The sequence below is a fragment of the Lissotriton vulgaris genome, chromosome 2_1 (genome assembly GCF_964263255.1).
Source record: "Lissotriton vulgaris chromosome 2_1, aLisVul1.2, whole genome shotgun sequence".
Lineage (NCBI taxonomy): Eukaryota > Metazoa > Chordata > Amphibia > Caudata > Salamandridae > Lissotriton > Lissotriton vulgaris.
Window position 1 is genome coordinate 1,755,794,845 of NC_141687.1, and position 15,914 is coordinate 1,755,810,758.

The 15,914-nt window shown below is 43.0% G+C and overlaps 1 protein-coding gene across 2 annotated transcripts in view; it reads right to left on the bottom strand.

Moving 5' to 3' along the window:
- The window catches only part of PHRF1 (PHD and ring finger domains 1), a 557,508-nt gene that overhangs the window by 68,763 nt on the left and 472,831 nt on the right, over nt 1–15,914 (bottom strand). For both annotated transcript variants that reach the window (XM_086957804.1, XM_086957803.1), the window contains exon 14: nt 3,888–8,297. In XM_086957804.1, the coding sequence (XP_086813930.1) occupies nt 3,888–8,297 (4,410 nt within the window). The remainder of the gene's footprint in view (nt 1–3,887; nt 8,298–15,914) is intronic.

The window sequence follows — 15,914 nt, forward strand, 5'->3', positions numbered from 1 at the left end:
ACCGGAAAGAGGACACTTTTCGGCAATTTTACAAATCCCTGTACACGGCAGAACAGGTACACCTAAACTCACAGACAAGATATCTCGACAAGGTAGACCTGCCCAAATTAACCCCTTAACAAAATGAGAGGCTCATAGGACTCATAATTGAAGAGGAGGTACGGCTAGCAATCAACTGCCTAAAACTCTTCAAATCCCCAGGACCAGCCGGGCTGAAAGTTCTGCGCTGAATGCCTTGTAAAAGAGTGCCGGCACCCCACCTGACAGAGTTATTTAACTACATCGCCAATGTAGGGAATGTCTCACCATCAATGAGTGAAGCACTCACCACAGTAATACCCAAAGCCGGACAGGCCCGAAGCTGTGTGGTTCCTACCGCCCCATTGCCCTCCTTAACCTGGATGCCAAACTTTACTCGAAAATAATAGCTACAGGACTGGAAGACCTAAGGCCACAGTTAATTCATCCCGATCAATCAGGATTTATTAAGGGGCGACAAACACATAACAATGTCAGACGCGCTCTCCACCTCAATGAGAAAGCAAATAAAAAGGGAATCACTGCAGTCCTGCTTGGTTTGGACACTGAGAAAGCGTTTGACCGTGTAGACTGGGCATTTCGATTTGCAACACTCAGACGTTTTAGCTTTAGCGAAGCATCTGTCACCATGATCCGAGCAAACTATGCCTCCCGAGCGCAAGTGTCTTTGTAAATGGAACCATTCCGATTGGATAGAGGCACAAGACAGGGGTGTCCGCTTTCGCCCCTTCTTTTTGCCATGAGCATCAAACCCACAGCAGCAATGATAAGGGCCAACCAGGTGGTCAAAGGGATAATCTTTGGCATGGAAGAACACAAAATTTCCCTATCCACAGACAATATTTTGCTCCCCCTTACAGACCCACATGGCTCACTGACGGCCCTCCAACACGAACTAAGACTCTTCGAAGAAGTGGCAGGGTTTCGTAATAATCTCTTTCTTCATTTTAAATCAGCCCCTACCAGAGGGCGAGACGGAGATGCTCACCCACACAATACCCTTCCATTAGGCAAAGAAAAACCTTACTTATCTAGGTATAAAGTTGACATCAACATTTTCACACTTATTCCAAGCTAACTGCCCACCTTTGTTACAAACTTTAATGTCAGATCTAAAGAGATGGGATTCTTTATACCTATCCTGGCTAGGCAGAATTCGCACAATAAAAATGGTAGTGCTGCTTCGATTCCTCCACCTGTTTCAAAGCTTACCCATCGACCCAGACCTATTTGGAAAAACTTAAGACCACCCTCAACAGGTTCACATGGCAAAATAAGCGTCCTAGACTCCCATTCAAACTCTTCCGGAGACTCCGAACAGAGGGACGATTGGACCTCTCAGACTTTAACCTTTATTAGAAGGTGGCACAGCAAAGGGTCATGATAGAGTGGTCTCAAAGGGAATCGGATAAGCACTGGCTACATATGGGTAGGGCAATAGCAGGCAGAGTCACATGGGACTTACTATGAAAAACAAAAAACAGATTGTCCTGCCAATGCCTATCTTAGTACTCAAACTGAAACAGTTTTGAAAGTCTGGGACGAGGTTCTTAAGAAATCACCTTGGACGGCCTTCCCCTCTCCCTTTACCCAGATTCACTATAACCCAGCGTTTCCCCCAGGATTGCAACCAGGACCATTTGATGCCTGGAGGGAGACTGTCCGATTTTAACACACCTATTCCATAACCCTGATTTATATGCTCTGCTATTACGCACACCCCGTCATATGGCCATCTGGAATCAAATCCTGAGCCAGGATATCTCAGAATATGATTGGCAAGCACTCTGGAGGGATATACATAGACATAATCACTCACTTAGTCTACGAGAGCACACTACAACTGAAAAAATGCTTTCTAGATAGATCCAACCAATGCTGGAGGGATTGTGGGTTATAGGTGACTTCGACACATCTGGTGGGATTGCACAAACATTCGCCCGTTCTGGTCAGAAATACTAGCCCAAATAAAAGTAGTCCTGGGTAACCCCATACCAGACACCTAATTCTTTGCTCTAATGGGGCTCAGAACGAAATCCTTGCAAGACCAAACAAAAGCAGATGAAGGTACCATGTGGCTATGTCGAGGGGCAGCGAAAATGGCTGTAGTGGCAGCCTGGAAAAAACCTGAGGCTCCATTAATCACCCAAGGGCATGCACGCCTCTGGCACGCAATTACTATGGAGTGGATGAGCGATATCTTTAGGGATGATTTTAAAAATTATTAATACACTTGGGTGTCCCTAACTAGCTACCTTTCGAAGCGTCTACCACTGCTGGCATACCCATCAAGAACACGAACGCTACACTTCTTCCAATTCTAACTGGCCTTACCCGCGACAACAGAAACACCCTGAGGTCACCACTGGCCTCAATGCTCCCCACTGCATGTGCACAATTGCGGATATCACTACCAAGCTTCAGAAGTTCCGTTTGAGTACCTTACCCTATCATTCTTTATTTATTTATTTTCCCTACTTATTTGATTTTTCTTTTAGGAGTTGGGAAAGGGTGAGAAGGGAGGGGGAGATATTAATATGCTAACTGAGGCCATTGCCAACCATATTGAAAACAGTTTCTAGAAACAGCATCCCACGATGTATTCATGGTTCTTAAGTGTTACATGTACTTTATAAAAGTTGTGCGGAATATGCAATAAAAAGAACTATGACAAAAAAAGTTCAAGTCTACTGTGGATCTCTTAAAATCTCTAGGCTGCATCCAAGTCATACACAACTAACATGAGGTCTGCCCTAATATGATAGACAGCAGTGTCAAAGTGTTAATTATTAATGCATTAACTCATGGTATCAAAGAGGCAAGTAGGCAGTATTTCCAATGATCACTGTAGAACGGCCTACCAAGCTTTGGGAATGATTCTAACAAACATACCACAAGACAAAATGCAGCTATGGGGATTCTGATGGGGTTTGACATCACACTGGTAGGCCAACCACAATCAGAAAATGGAAGCAGGTTGACCAGGCTGAATTTTAAACATTGAAGATTGTCCTAGAAAAAGGTCGATTAGGATTTTTGATTTGAATGTTATGCTGAGAGAACAGAGACCAGTGCACACATGCAAAAGAGTAATAGTAGAAAATGAGATACAGTGTTGGAATTAGATCATAGAGGAAAGGTCAAGTGATAGGGGTGTGAGTGATGTGAATTTCTACCCTACAAAAAAGGGTGTGTGAAAAAGCTTTTTGAAAAATCACAAAAGTTTGCAGAATATATCAAGTACAATTTTTTAAGTGGAATTCTTCTCTAAAATATTTTGTCATTTTTATTGCCAGAAATGTCCCCTTCAACTAAAGCTTCTCAAACATGTAGAGGTGTGAACTTTGCTGAGGTCCTTTTCATCGGAGTATTTGTGCAAAGTACTTGTGTCACTGCTTAACAAAATTTCTAACTCTGTTTTGGTATGTGTAAAGAAGTACATGTAGCCTGTACCTGAAAGCTGAGCAAATTAAATATGATTGCTAAGATTTCCATGGTGATCAAAGAAATTGAACTGTCAAAGATTAGAGGAGGGCTGAGCAGAAAAATAGCCAAGCGAGTCCCAGCTTTGTCTAAATGGAAAGACTTCTTCCATGTAACCAATTCACCTCTCCAATAGGACTCTTCAGAGGTATGTACTATTATGCTATGTTTAACCTATTTCATACCCTCAGCCTTACGTATTTGAAGCAAACACCATATCCCTCTTAAAGCTTTTAATCCATGTTCATATTTCTTTTTTTTCTACTTGCATAGTTGGACTGTCTACTGAATTATAGGGCAGCTCAGTCAAATCCGGTATGTCTACCCGTGTGTATTCAAATTAATAAGTGCATTATGTTTCTTACTTGAAGCCTTTTCTGACGTGGATGTGTCACTGTCTTCTTCTTGCAAGTTCCAGGTGACCCTTTTTACAGGCGTTTTGATTTTCTGAGTAGAACTTTGAGAAGACTCCATCTCGGACTGATCACCAGTGAAATCATCGTCTTGAAAGCCAGCAGCATCCTCCTCATGATAATCAGCAACATCATCTGTGCCAATGCCAGGAATCTTGACGACCTGGCTACCAGAAGAAATGTCCACTCGGTGGTCAGAAAAATCAACCATCCCATGACCAGCTAATTTTTCTAATAGGTGTCTAGCAAAATCTTCCATGGGGAGTCCAGCAAAACTGTCTACGCTTCCTGAAACATTGTTTATGTGTTGACTGATATGTTCCCCAGTTTGCTGACTGGCCAGCTCATCCATCTTGTCAGCAGAATATTCATCCTCCGGATTAACAGAAATCTGGTCCACTTGGTGAACAGCTAAATCTTCCGTCACATGGCAAGAGAACTGGTCCACTCCTTGACTAACAGAATCCTCTTTTCCAGAACTAGTAAAATTGTCCTTTTGTCCAGAAAAATCCTCCACCACATTTCCCCAAAAACTGGCTGATGGCTGACCAGCTTCATGATTTTGGCTGCTAGCAAAATCATCCACTGGGGCGGTAGAAAAATTGACCACCTGGTCACTATCAATGGCATCTACATCTCCATCCTCATTCACCTCTTTGTCTGCATCTTCAATTAAGATTTCTTTGACATGGTCACACACTTCACTGTCATTATTACCACCCACTGTCTTTTGTTCATCATTGTCCAGTTCAAGAAGTTCATCCACAAACTCATAAGACACGTCCCCAGACTGGTTCTCTGAGGCTTCGTCCATTTTATCATCCACACCTTTGTACATGTCATTCATGCCTTCACCAAGCACATTGGGTGCCTCATCATCCAACCGGTCAGGCACCACACCAACTACCTTGCTGGGCGTATGATCAGTAAATGTGTCCTGTGCAACACCATCTAAAATGTTATTTGCACCAACTACCATTTTATTGTGCATCTTATCATCTAATGTGTTGTGCTCACTATTGTCTGATGTTTTGGGGTCCTCATCCTCTGGCATTTCATGCACCCCAGTGTTAGGCATGCTGGGCACATCATCTGTCACTGCATCTGGTGCACCTTTGCTCACCAGGCTGCGATCCCTGTGAACCATATTTAGATTATCATCCAGCATTTTTTCCACATCATCATCCACCTTTCCTACTGTCAAAGTACTTTCCATGTCATCTTCAATTGTACCCTCCACATCTCTGTGTTCTGACTGGGTCTGTATCAGCACAGAATCATGGCTAGATTCAATAGCCTCCATTTCCGAACATTCTACTGGAAGTGAAGAATGAACAGTGTTATCTCCTCTAATAGTGATCATATCCTGGGTACTCTTGCTGCTTCCACTAACTGTGCCAGACCCAGAACTGCCTTTTGTCTCAAACCTGAGAGAGCTGTGTAAATAGTCTGAAGACCCGCTGTGAGTACTTTCACTGTCCCCTGAGACAGACAGCTCTTCTCTGGAAAGCTCCTCGATAGGTGGTTTAACCCCATCTTTTAACTCTTTTTCTTCTCCAGAAGTCTCTACATCACTATCGGTTTCAGAGCTAGCATCAGATGAATCCTTGCTCATTTCTATTGCTACGGGCTCTTTAACCTCTGGATTTACAACTAAGGAATGCACAGTCCTTTTGGGAATATTTTCAACGTAGGAGACTGTCATCTTGGGAACGCTGTCACCATAAGTGCCACTTAGCTTAACAACACGGTGAGGAGATAGAGGTGCTTCTGTAGATTCGACTTTCCTTTCCTTATGCGGCTGCCATTCTTCCCGTAATCTTGAATGCTTGAAATCCTTGGAGACCTGTGGTGATGTCGATCTCGATCTCGTCCTGACTTTCTTTTTCTCCTTAGACCTTCGTCGCTCTCTTGTCCTTGATCCGCTGCCTTCTTTCTCATAGCGACTGTAAATCTTCTCAGATTTACGCTTCCGTCTTTTCTCTCTATCACCACTGTTTGACCGAGATCTTTCCCGTGACCTAGATCTCCTTTTCTTCTTTTTTTTAACCTCATAAAACTCGGATGAGGAGCTCCCATAGCTAGCTGACCTAGACCTGGTTTTCCTTCTGTCCTTGGATGAGGAACTCTTTTTCTTGTTTTTCTTCATTTCTTTCACTTTCTTTTTTTTTGACCGCTCACGGCTGCTTGAGCTTGAGCGTTCACTGAACACCTTTCTGCTCTTGTTCTTATGTCTGGTCTTTTTCACACGCTCATCTCCTGATGACCAGGAAGCAGATCTTGAATTTCTATCTTTTGAAAGTGATCTAGACTTTGATCTCTTTTTTTTCCGCTCTTTTGAAATTAACTTCTTATCTTTTTTGTGCCTCTTCCTACTTCGGGAACTAGAGTCTGATCGACTACGTGATTGGGATCTTGCATCTTTGTGTGGCCTTTTAGCCTTCTGCTGCTTGTTCTTACTCGGTGGAGTAGAAGGCTCTGATTTTACACTCATCACAGTTCGTTCATCTTCATCACCCCACGTGCTGGGGCCTTCTGCACTCTTTGTTCTTTCCGGAGTCATCTTTACAGTCACAGAAGTATGAAAGTTTTTATAGGACTCTGCTATGCCTCCTTTGTCTTGCTCTACTTCCCTTTTTATGATCTCTCTATCAATTTCAGTAGCTGAACTGCTATCTTTGATGGTATCTTCAAAAATAACATCACGGACTGACTTGTTTACAGACGCATCAGAAAAATCAGAACCTAAACCAGATGCCCCCACCTTTGAAGAAGTAGTTAGTAACCGAAAGCTTCGAAATGCCCCAGGTTTAGTTTCATCAGAAGGAAATGTTCTGGTAACTTCAGGAATGGTCCTGCTAATTCCTGGAAATTTACGAGTTAGTTCAGGAACCTTACTGGAAACTTCTGGAAAGGTTCTTGTAACTTCCGGTAACTTCCTTGTTACTTCAGGTAACTTCCTTGTTACTTCTGGAAACTTCAAGGAGACATCTGGAAATGTCCTAGAGACATCTGGGAACGCTCTGGTGACTTCAGGAAACTTCCTGGTGAGCTCAGGGAACTTTCGAGTAACATCTGGGAATTTCCTGGTAACGTCTGGGAACTTCATAGTCACTTTTGGAAAGGTCATTGTGACTTCTGGAAGTTTTCTGGTGACTTCTGGGAACGTCCTACTAACTTCTGGGAACACTCTAGTAACTTCTGGAGAAGTCCTTGCAACTTCCGGAGGAATCCGAGCCACTTCTGGAACAACAATCCGTGTAACTTCTGGAACAATTAGTGTGACTTCAGGAAGAGATCGGTTGATGTCTGGAGAGTTTTTGATAAATTCTGGCATGGATACAGGTGGTTCTTCCCTTTCTGGGCTACTGCATTCAGAACTCGAATTAGAACCTGTTGGGTCAAATGGGTCATAGATTTCATTTTTTAGGGGTTTTTCTTTTTTGTTATTGGGGCAAACCGGTACAGGGTCAGGTTTAGATTGTGCTTTGTCTGTAGGCCGGAAGGGACTTGATGTGCTTGGGCTGAATAGTCTATTAGATAGCCCAGCACCAGGGTTGATTGTAATTTTTAGGCCAGTGGCACTCATGCCTGATGGATCTGGAGCTTTTTCAACAGATGAATGAGGTACAGAGCTACTGCAAGCACTTGGAGTGGTCACAGCACCTACATGCATTGGTAGCTCCGGAGAGTCTTTAGTGGTCTGTGTAATACTTTCCACAGCACTGAACCTAGATGGACGGCGGCTATCCCCCTTCCCAGTGAGTCTGCTCAAACAGGCATCTGAGATGCTATTGCCGCCTTTTCCAGCTGTGGGCTCTGGATTTTCAATGGTCACTTCCCGCTTTATCTTTGGTATCCTGGGCAGTTCAGATAGATCTATTCGCTTGGCACCTGGTTCAGGAGGATGCCCTGCTGTTGCCACCCTAGAAGTGGAGCCCTGGTTGCTATTTCCTTCCAAAGTGTTTGAAGCAACAGCCTTTTTATTGTTCCCATTAAAACGAGGGGACTCTGCTGTTTTTAAACCAAGCCTACTTCCACTTGCAATGTTCTGAACCTGAATGGCTCTCGGTGTGAAGGAACTATTAAACCGAATGCCACCCTCTGTTTTTTTAGATGTGGGATTTAGCATCCAATCAAGGCTTCTGGGGGAGGTACAGTAAGAAGGAGAAATAGGGAAGAGGCTTGTTGAGCTTGGTCGGATGGTGGTAGGTGGTTCAGATGATGGCAACGTTGTCTCTGTGCTAGTAGTCTGTGCTGACGTCCCTGAGGCTGGGGTAGAGGTGCTCCCTTGACGATTGTCACCTGAAGTACCTCCCTCGTGAGACTCTCCAGATCCATTTTTCTGTGATGAGGTGTTGGCTGCAAAGAGAAACAATAACAATATTAAGTACTTCCCTATTGAGTTAATGGGTAAATATGCATAAAATGAGGAAGTAAAAACACAAAGAAAAATAAAGTACATAATTGTTTAAGTGCATAACATGCTTATGTACTGCGAACCAAGTTCAGAAGTAACGGCTTGGAATACATTGCTTGGGTGGACTTAGAGACTATCTACAAGATCGTGTTTATCAACTGTGTGTTTCACCAGTACAACTCGCACATTACATTTCCAATTTTTAGGCACAGCGATAACTCATTTGGCAAGAATCATAGGTTGTTGAACTAAGCGCCGAAGCTAGGACTCAAATCTGGATCCACAGGTTCAAAAGGTAGCAGCTGTAGCCACTAGACTACATCTACTCTCGGTGCACAACATTACAGAGAATAAGTGGACTGCTTGTAATTGCCATTTCAAGAGCACTACTACAGAAACATCTTAACAAGTCCATTTAAACCAGGGGTCTCCAACCGGTCGATCGCGAGCTACCGGTAGCTCGCCGACCCTCTGGGAGTAGCTCGTGCCTACTATCTAATTATTAAGACGTGGTTTCGCTTTTTATTTTGCACTCCATCATTCTCTTTTATGGCAATCAGCCCTTGCCTGCCCTCACCCAAACCAGCTTCTCAGATTGGCTAAAGTGAGCTTTGCTGGGGCGGGGCGGGCTGAAGAACGTGACGTTCTTCCTGCAGTCACAACTTCCTGAAGTCACGCGCCACCTCTGTTTTCCAGGCTGCCATCGCTTCGTATTTCCTATTTGATCCTCCCGGAGTAACTTCAAGGTAAGATGGCTGGTGGCCGAGCAGCAGCATAGTGACTAGTTAAAATGAACCCCATGCAAGCAAGGCCCTTTAGTTTGAACGTCGGCTCCCACCGCGCTTTAGATCTGCATTAAAAAATAAAGCGTGGTGGCAGGCGACGTTAAGATCAAAGGTCCTTGCAGGCACTGGGCTGCTACCGCCGTGTCATCCGGTGCTAAAATACAAGTTCCTTGTATGCACGGAGCCGATTTCACTGACTTCACCAAGCTTTCCTTTGCCTGCACGTTGTAGTCAGTGAAAGTGGCTCCGTGCCTGCAAGGAACTTTGATTTTAACATGGGCTGCCACAGCTCTTTACATCTGCCTTAAGTAATAGAGCGCAGTGGCAGCCCACATTCAAATTAGAAGTCCTTGCATGTACTGGGCAGCTACGCTTTACATTTGCCTGCCTTCATTAGTAAAACAAGTTCGCAGACAGCAAAAAAATCCTTGCCAGCACTAAAACTGTTTCACTGTCTACTTCAGGCAAATATATAGCGTGGTGTAATATTCAGTGAAAGTGTTCACTGAGTACTACACCGCGCTATATATTTGCCTGAGGTAGACAGAGAAAGCTGCTCAGAGCATGCAAGGAACGTTGACAGCCACCGCGCTTTACATCTTTCTTCAATAGTAAAGTGCGGTGGCAGCGGATGTTGCAATCAAAAGGCCTCATATTCCCTGAGCTTCATTTTTGTAATTTAACTGTGGGGCATTTGAAATTTAAGGTCAGACTGGGGCCAAGTATAACAGTACATCGAAAATATGTACTTGCACTGGCAACACAACATTAATGAATGTATATTTTTTTGAAACATGAAGGCTCTGTACCTCTTGCTTTGCATATTTCCCTTCTGCTACACAACATTTGTCAACATGTAGAAACAGGACATTGCTACCAGTCAAAGACGGAGTCCCATTGATGGGTTTTTGTCTTGTTCTTCTCTGCTTTTTAAACTCCAGACTGCAAAATTCATGCCACACAATGTGAGAAGGAAAAATAAATGTTTACTTTGCAATCTCCTACTTTTGCAGTAAGGCACAGGCTCCAGATGAGTAGGGACCCATCAGACATTGTGTTAGCAGTGCACACACCCAAAAATTAACAGGCAGAGCAGAATGGTTTTTGAGATGAAAAAGTAGAATAAATTCAAATATGCACTGGTAGCCCTCAACATTTTGAGCAGGTGAAGCACCATGGCTGGGATTGTACACAGACACATTGATGCCCTCACATTCAAAACCTTTTTTGAAGAGGTTTACACCTGTGTGCCTGAGGGGTATGTGGCAATTATGCGCAGAGGACAGCTGTACTGTTAGTGAATGGCTTTTGAGAAAATGGGGATGTGCTTAGTGTAGGATGCAGACAATGCTGGCATCTGAAATCTGTGAAGTGCAGGACTGTGTGAGAACATAATTGAGTTAGGGGTGAAAAGCTAGACTGCAAAGTAAGCCCTTGTAAAATAGACTGCAAATTATGATTTTGATTAAATAAAAGGCTGCCAAGAGATTGGAGTTGGATTTCTGGAAGTAGAAGACTGGACAGAGAGTGCAAGGCTTAGCAGACAGTATGTTGCTGTGCTGAACAGAGTGAAGAACTATGGCAATGCATTTTATGGACTTTGCAGAGTTGAAGTATGTGTTATAGAACTGAGTGAAATGCCATATAGTGAAACTAGGGTGGTTTCCAAATACCGGCCATTTGACCTCTGTTTTAATAGTTTGCAAAGGTACAAGCATAAAAAAGTAATATGTATTCACTTGTGACATAACTTTTCTCCCTTTGTTTATTTTACTTTATTTGATAATGAAGTAAGGGGAGGCCTTCTGTTGCAGCATTCTATCTATTCTAGCGCTTACTAATCCAATGTGTGGCACTGAAGCACTTACTTCACTGAAGCACTTACCTACATGGTCAGCAAGCTATGGCATGTGTACCGTTAGTGGCTGGACATGTTTTCTTTGGTTTGTGATCCTATGTGGGAAGTGTTACCTTGTCTTCCCTGATGAACACCAATAATTCGGCTTAAAGTCAATGAAGCCAGGTGTGGGGGGGATGTCTCAGAAAAATGCGCGAGTTGCTCGCCATTTAGTAGCTCACGACGATTTTTACTGATCAGAAGTAGCTCTCACTACAGAAAAGGTTGGAGACCCCTGATTTAAACTCTTTCCATCATTCACATGACATAAAGACCTGCATAAGCATTCAACACAGTTTGCACTCTAGTCTTTAGCAACTGCCCTAAAAAAAAAAGTAAGACAAAAAACACAAGTTACTTACTTGTAATCCTAGTTCCTCTTCAAGCACATCTTCATTACATTCATGATCACTAGTGATCTCAGCATAAATGGACCTTTGCCATCTGACAGTGTGAGAAGCATTTGCTAAACTTCACCCCCCAAAGAAATATATACGCACACACACTTTAATTCTGTCTACTCGAAAATTATATATTTTCTTTTTAAACGAACTGGAATAAATAACAAGCTGAAGCAAAGAAAAGGGTTGGCCTTCAAGGAAGTTAGGTAACCTAAGCAGACACAGGTGAAAAGTATTTTTACACTATCACTCAAAAGACTGAGGAAGTGATACAATATACTGTCAAGTCAATTACTTTCAGTACAGTCAACAGTTGTCAGAGAAAGTATTTTATTAACTATTTGTATGTCTATTCTTCAAGTTTAATTGGTGTGGTGGATGGTTGTCTTTGAAATCAAAGGCATACAATCATATTTTTTTAAAAAAAAGTGAAAAAACAAGTCAATTTCACACATTTCTTAGAGGGTACGGCCAACTTGAGCCCCTAATCTGCAGTAGAAATTCAGAGTGTTTTGCAAACACAACACATGGGCAGATTGCCTCTGTAGTAGGTTCCAAATGTAATAAATAAAAACACTTTGATAAGTGTAATAGTGCTTTCTTTCGTACAGGTTGCATTATCTCTAAACCTAACTGGAAAAAAGACTGCCATCACACCTGGGACACTTCTACAGATCGTCATTGTCTAGTAACATACTGTAATGCTTAAAACTAGCCATCTAGACTTAGACTCTATATGTTGCACAATCTGTACAAGCAGGGTCATTGGTTACAAAAGGTGGCTTTACTGATCCAATTTTCTCTGTCTAGTTAGGACAGTACAGAACGGTTCTCTTCACATTTTTTGTGTGAAATAATTCCTTCCCTGGAGTAGGATTATGGAAGGTCTGGAGAAATGAGATCGGTTGACAATAAAATTGAATGTCACTCCAGGGTAGGATGGGGGAATAGGTTCACAGCAATTCTATTGTAATGACACATCAATTTATGTACGAACAAGAGATTTTCACTGTACAAAGAGCTATATCAGCCGATCTTGTGCTTTGTTCCCCCTTACTGTATTGATTTTATTTTTACTCTTGGAGGAAATATCTGTAAGGTGCTTTGTGTGTTGTGTGCCTTTTGCCAGTATAGCACAAGGCTCTGCAGAACGAAAGACTACCACCACAGATGGCTACCATCCCTCAAAAGTGAATTGGTATGATTATATAATGGCAGCAGAATTCTAATTAAGTCCACAAGTTCCCCACATGTGCATCATTTACTTCCTCCAGCCTTCATGTGGGGGAGCTATGGCTTGTAGGATGTGTTAGGCACACCTTGAGTTTGTGTGTTTTTTTAATGTGTTCGGTGTATACTGTGTGGATGGTGTTACTCCAAATAACACTATGACTGCAGCACAGGTTGGAGATTCATCTATTAATGAAACTTCTTTCATCTAGCTTATCCTTGCAGGACCCTGTGGAGATTATGTCATAGAACAAACAGCACTTCTAAATATGCTTTGTTGGTTCGTAGGTCTGCCTGTAGACATACATGGGGAAGCTAACCCATGCTTTGGAGCTTACACATCCAGAAAGCTATCTGTGGCTTTTTTTGTGTGTGTCACATGAGCTGTCATGAAACTGGAGAACCTCCCTCCCCCACCTCCCCCCATATCCTTAAATATCTATTGCATTCCTGGTACACCTGCGGGTATTGTATAAAGCCGCGTGCCTGGTGTTTAAGGCAGTACATCAACAGGGTCCACTACCCTTGCAGAATATGTTTGCCTGGTACTCTGCCTCGCGGCCCCTCCGCTCTTCTTCGGCACATCTGCTTGTAGACCCGAGGTTTCAGAGAGTTAGGATGGGTGGCCGCTCATTTAGTGTTGCAGCGGCCAAACTCTGGAACTCCCTGCCACTCTCCTTGAGAGGCCATAGGGACTACTTTCCGTTCAGGAAAGCGTTAAAAACGTATCTCTTTCTCAGAAATGTTTGAGCAGTGAAAAGTGTGACCGCCCGAAGTTCAAGCGCCAGGATGCCCTTTAGGTGACAGGACTGCGCTCTACAAGTACACCGACATACATACATACATACATACATACATTCCTTTAGGTATTTATAAAGCTCATGGTTACCCGGAGGCATCCCGGCGCTGAACTGGGAGGAAAGACATCAAGCACAAAGCCTAAGGGAACAGCCATATTTAAGTTTCTTTTTGAAACATTGCTCATTTTTGATTAGTCGGAGTTCTGGCTCCATACTGTTCCATATTTTGGGGACAAGTTGTGCAATGGATCTTCCACCCAATCTCGATCTCTTGACCTTCGTTGTAGTCATCAGAAAGTTCGCTCCTGACCTAAGGCATCTCGGGGGGAATAGTGGGAGGTCAAAGCTCACAGCATAGGGGGGCCTTCCCGTGCGTGGCTCTATGGGCCAGAGAGAGGGCCGTGAATTTAATCCTAGCCTGAACTGGCAGCCAGTATAGCTCCCTCAGGGATGCCCTTACTGACTGGTGCCTGGGAAACTTGAGAAGCAGTCTAGCTGCTGCGCTCTGCACCACCTTTAACCTCCTTGGTGGAGATTGACTGGAAAACTGTACTCGGATCTAGTTGATCAAAGATATTCATTGGGAACATAAAATACATTTCTACTGGTGTTCATGATGGGGACCGAAATGTCTGCATGGGATCCAGACACACAACCCAGAGGAACATAGGGTTTGAAATGTTTGTACTTTTCCATATTTAACACTGAAGTGGAGCCAAGAATTGATACACTCCAAAACCCAATGGAGGTATTCATGCCCTCAAAGAGCTACCAAATCTGCCACTGTACTGATCTCCTGGTTCTAAATAACAAGACCTTAGATAAACACTTTGATAGGTGAAGCTTATAGAAAACATGCATACATTCCAGGCAAAGCTGTTGCACCTACCACTCTGAGTAGATAAGGTAGTACAAAATAAACTGGTGAATCCAAATTTCCTTTTCTAGCCAGGGAGAGCCACAACAGACTCTAAAGAACATTTTCCCTACATGTGAAAAATGGCAAGAGATTCTGTTAGTGGGTTCAGAGGTTGTATGGAGATCTTGTACTTTTTATGCCTAAATATAAATACATGTGCCGAGGGTGGAGTTAGTAAAGTTGTCATAGCGGACTCCAAAAGAAATGGACTCATTTAGGGAAATATTACATTTGAACGTTCAGCTGTTAAGATGTAGAGCTAAAAGAAAGTTCTAATCCTACACTGACTTAAGACTGCGATATAAACCGGAGTGATAGTGGGGGGACTGAACCTGGAAATGAGCCCAAGAAAGGGCTTTGTCTAATGTTGGAGATGGCTCTGGGGTGTTTCCAGGGGAACGTCAGCCTGTATACATAGGCAGAGCATCTCTTGGCCATCTTAGAGTAAGGATGCTGCATCGTGCTGCTATAGTGGAGTATAACCTTTACATTTTGGCTCTGGACGATGAAAATGAGGGTTAATGGTAACTAGCTACCAGTCTCAGAGGTTAGGCTATGACGAGGACTAGTATGAGTACTAGGGGTGTCTGGCTTCATAGATCTACTTTTAGGACTTGATCAAAGGGAACTTCCTGGTTAACTTTGATGTCGGGGCTCCATGGAACATGTGCCTCAGTATCGAGATGTCAACAGTGAAAGATATCTCGACTATGGACACATTACCCCTGAGCAACTCAGCAAGTATGAATGAGACAACTTTAGTATGGTTTTTCTGTAAGAACCCTGGACTTGTCAAAGTCAAAATGAGGGGTGGATAACTGGCTTCTAGGCACCTTCCTTGGCTGGTCCCTGCTGATAGAGACCCGGGATGTTTTCTGAAGATTACCCTGCTTCTTAGCCTCCCATGTAGACAACAGCAGCATTCTCTTGAATGGGAGGGTTAAGTGATATTGAAGGCATCATATTTAATGAATTATTCCCACTGAAAGAAGAAAATTTGACAAAAAGAGCCACTTAAGGATATCAGTTGAGGAAAATAACACCAGCTAAACCTTGTAATTCTACAGTTACAGAAAGACAGATGTGAAAAGGCATTAAGTAGCACCGAAAATACCTTTGAAACCTGATTCGTAGACAAATAAAAAGAAAAGACATCAAAGCCCAGTGTTCATGTTTTCTGAACCCGAAAGAGAAAATATTGACACAGCAGAGCACTGAATACCCTGACATTCTGAGCATTTCTTTCCACTGAGTAGGCAATGATATTATAGTGATTATTAATGAAGTTACCAGTATGGAAACAAAAAGGTTACAAATCTTTGGTGTCATTAGTTGTATCATTAGTTTTAATGGATGTATATCTTCCTTCTGCAGGTTATTTTTCTTTGAAATACAGATGTTGTAACCAAGGAGCCGAGAGCGCTTTTGCATGTTATCACAACACCATGTAGTGCCACCTACATCTCTATGTTGTCTCGCTGCTGACAGGTTTGGGTCCTACACAATACCTAAAAGATGTGGCTATGT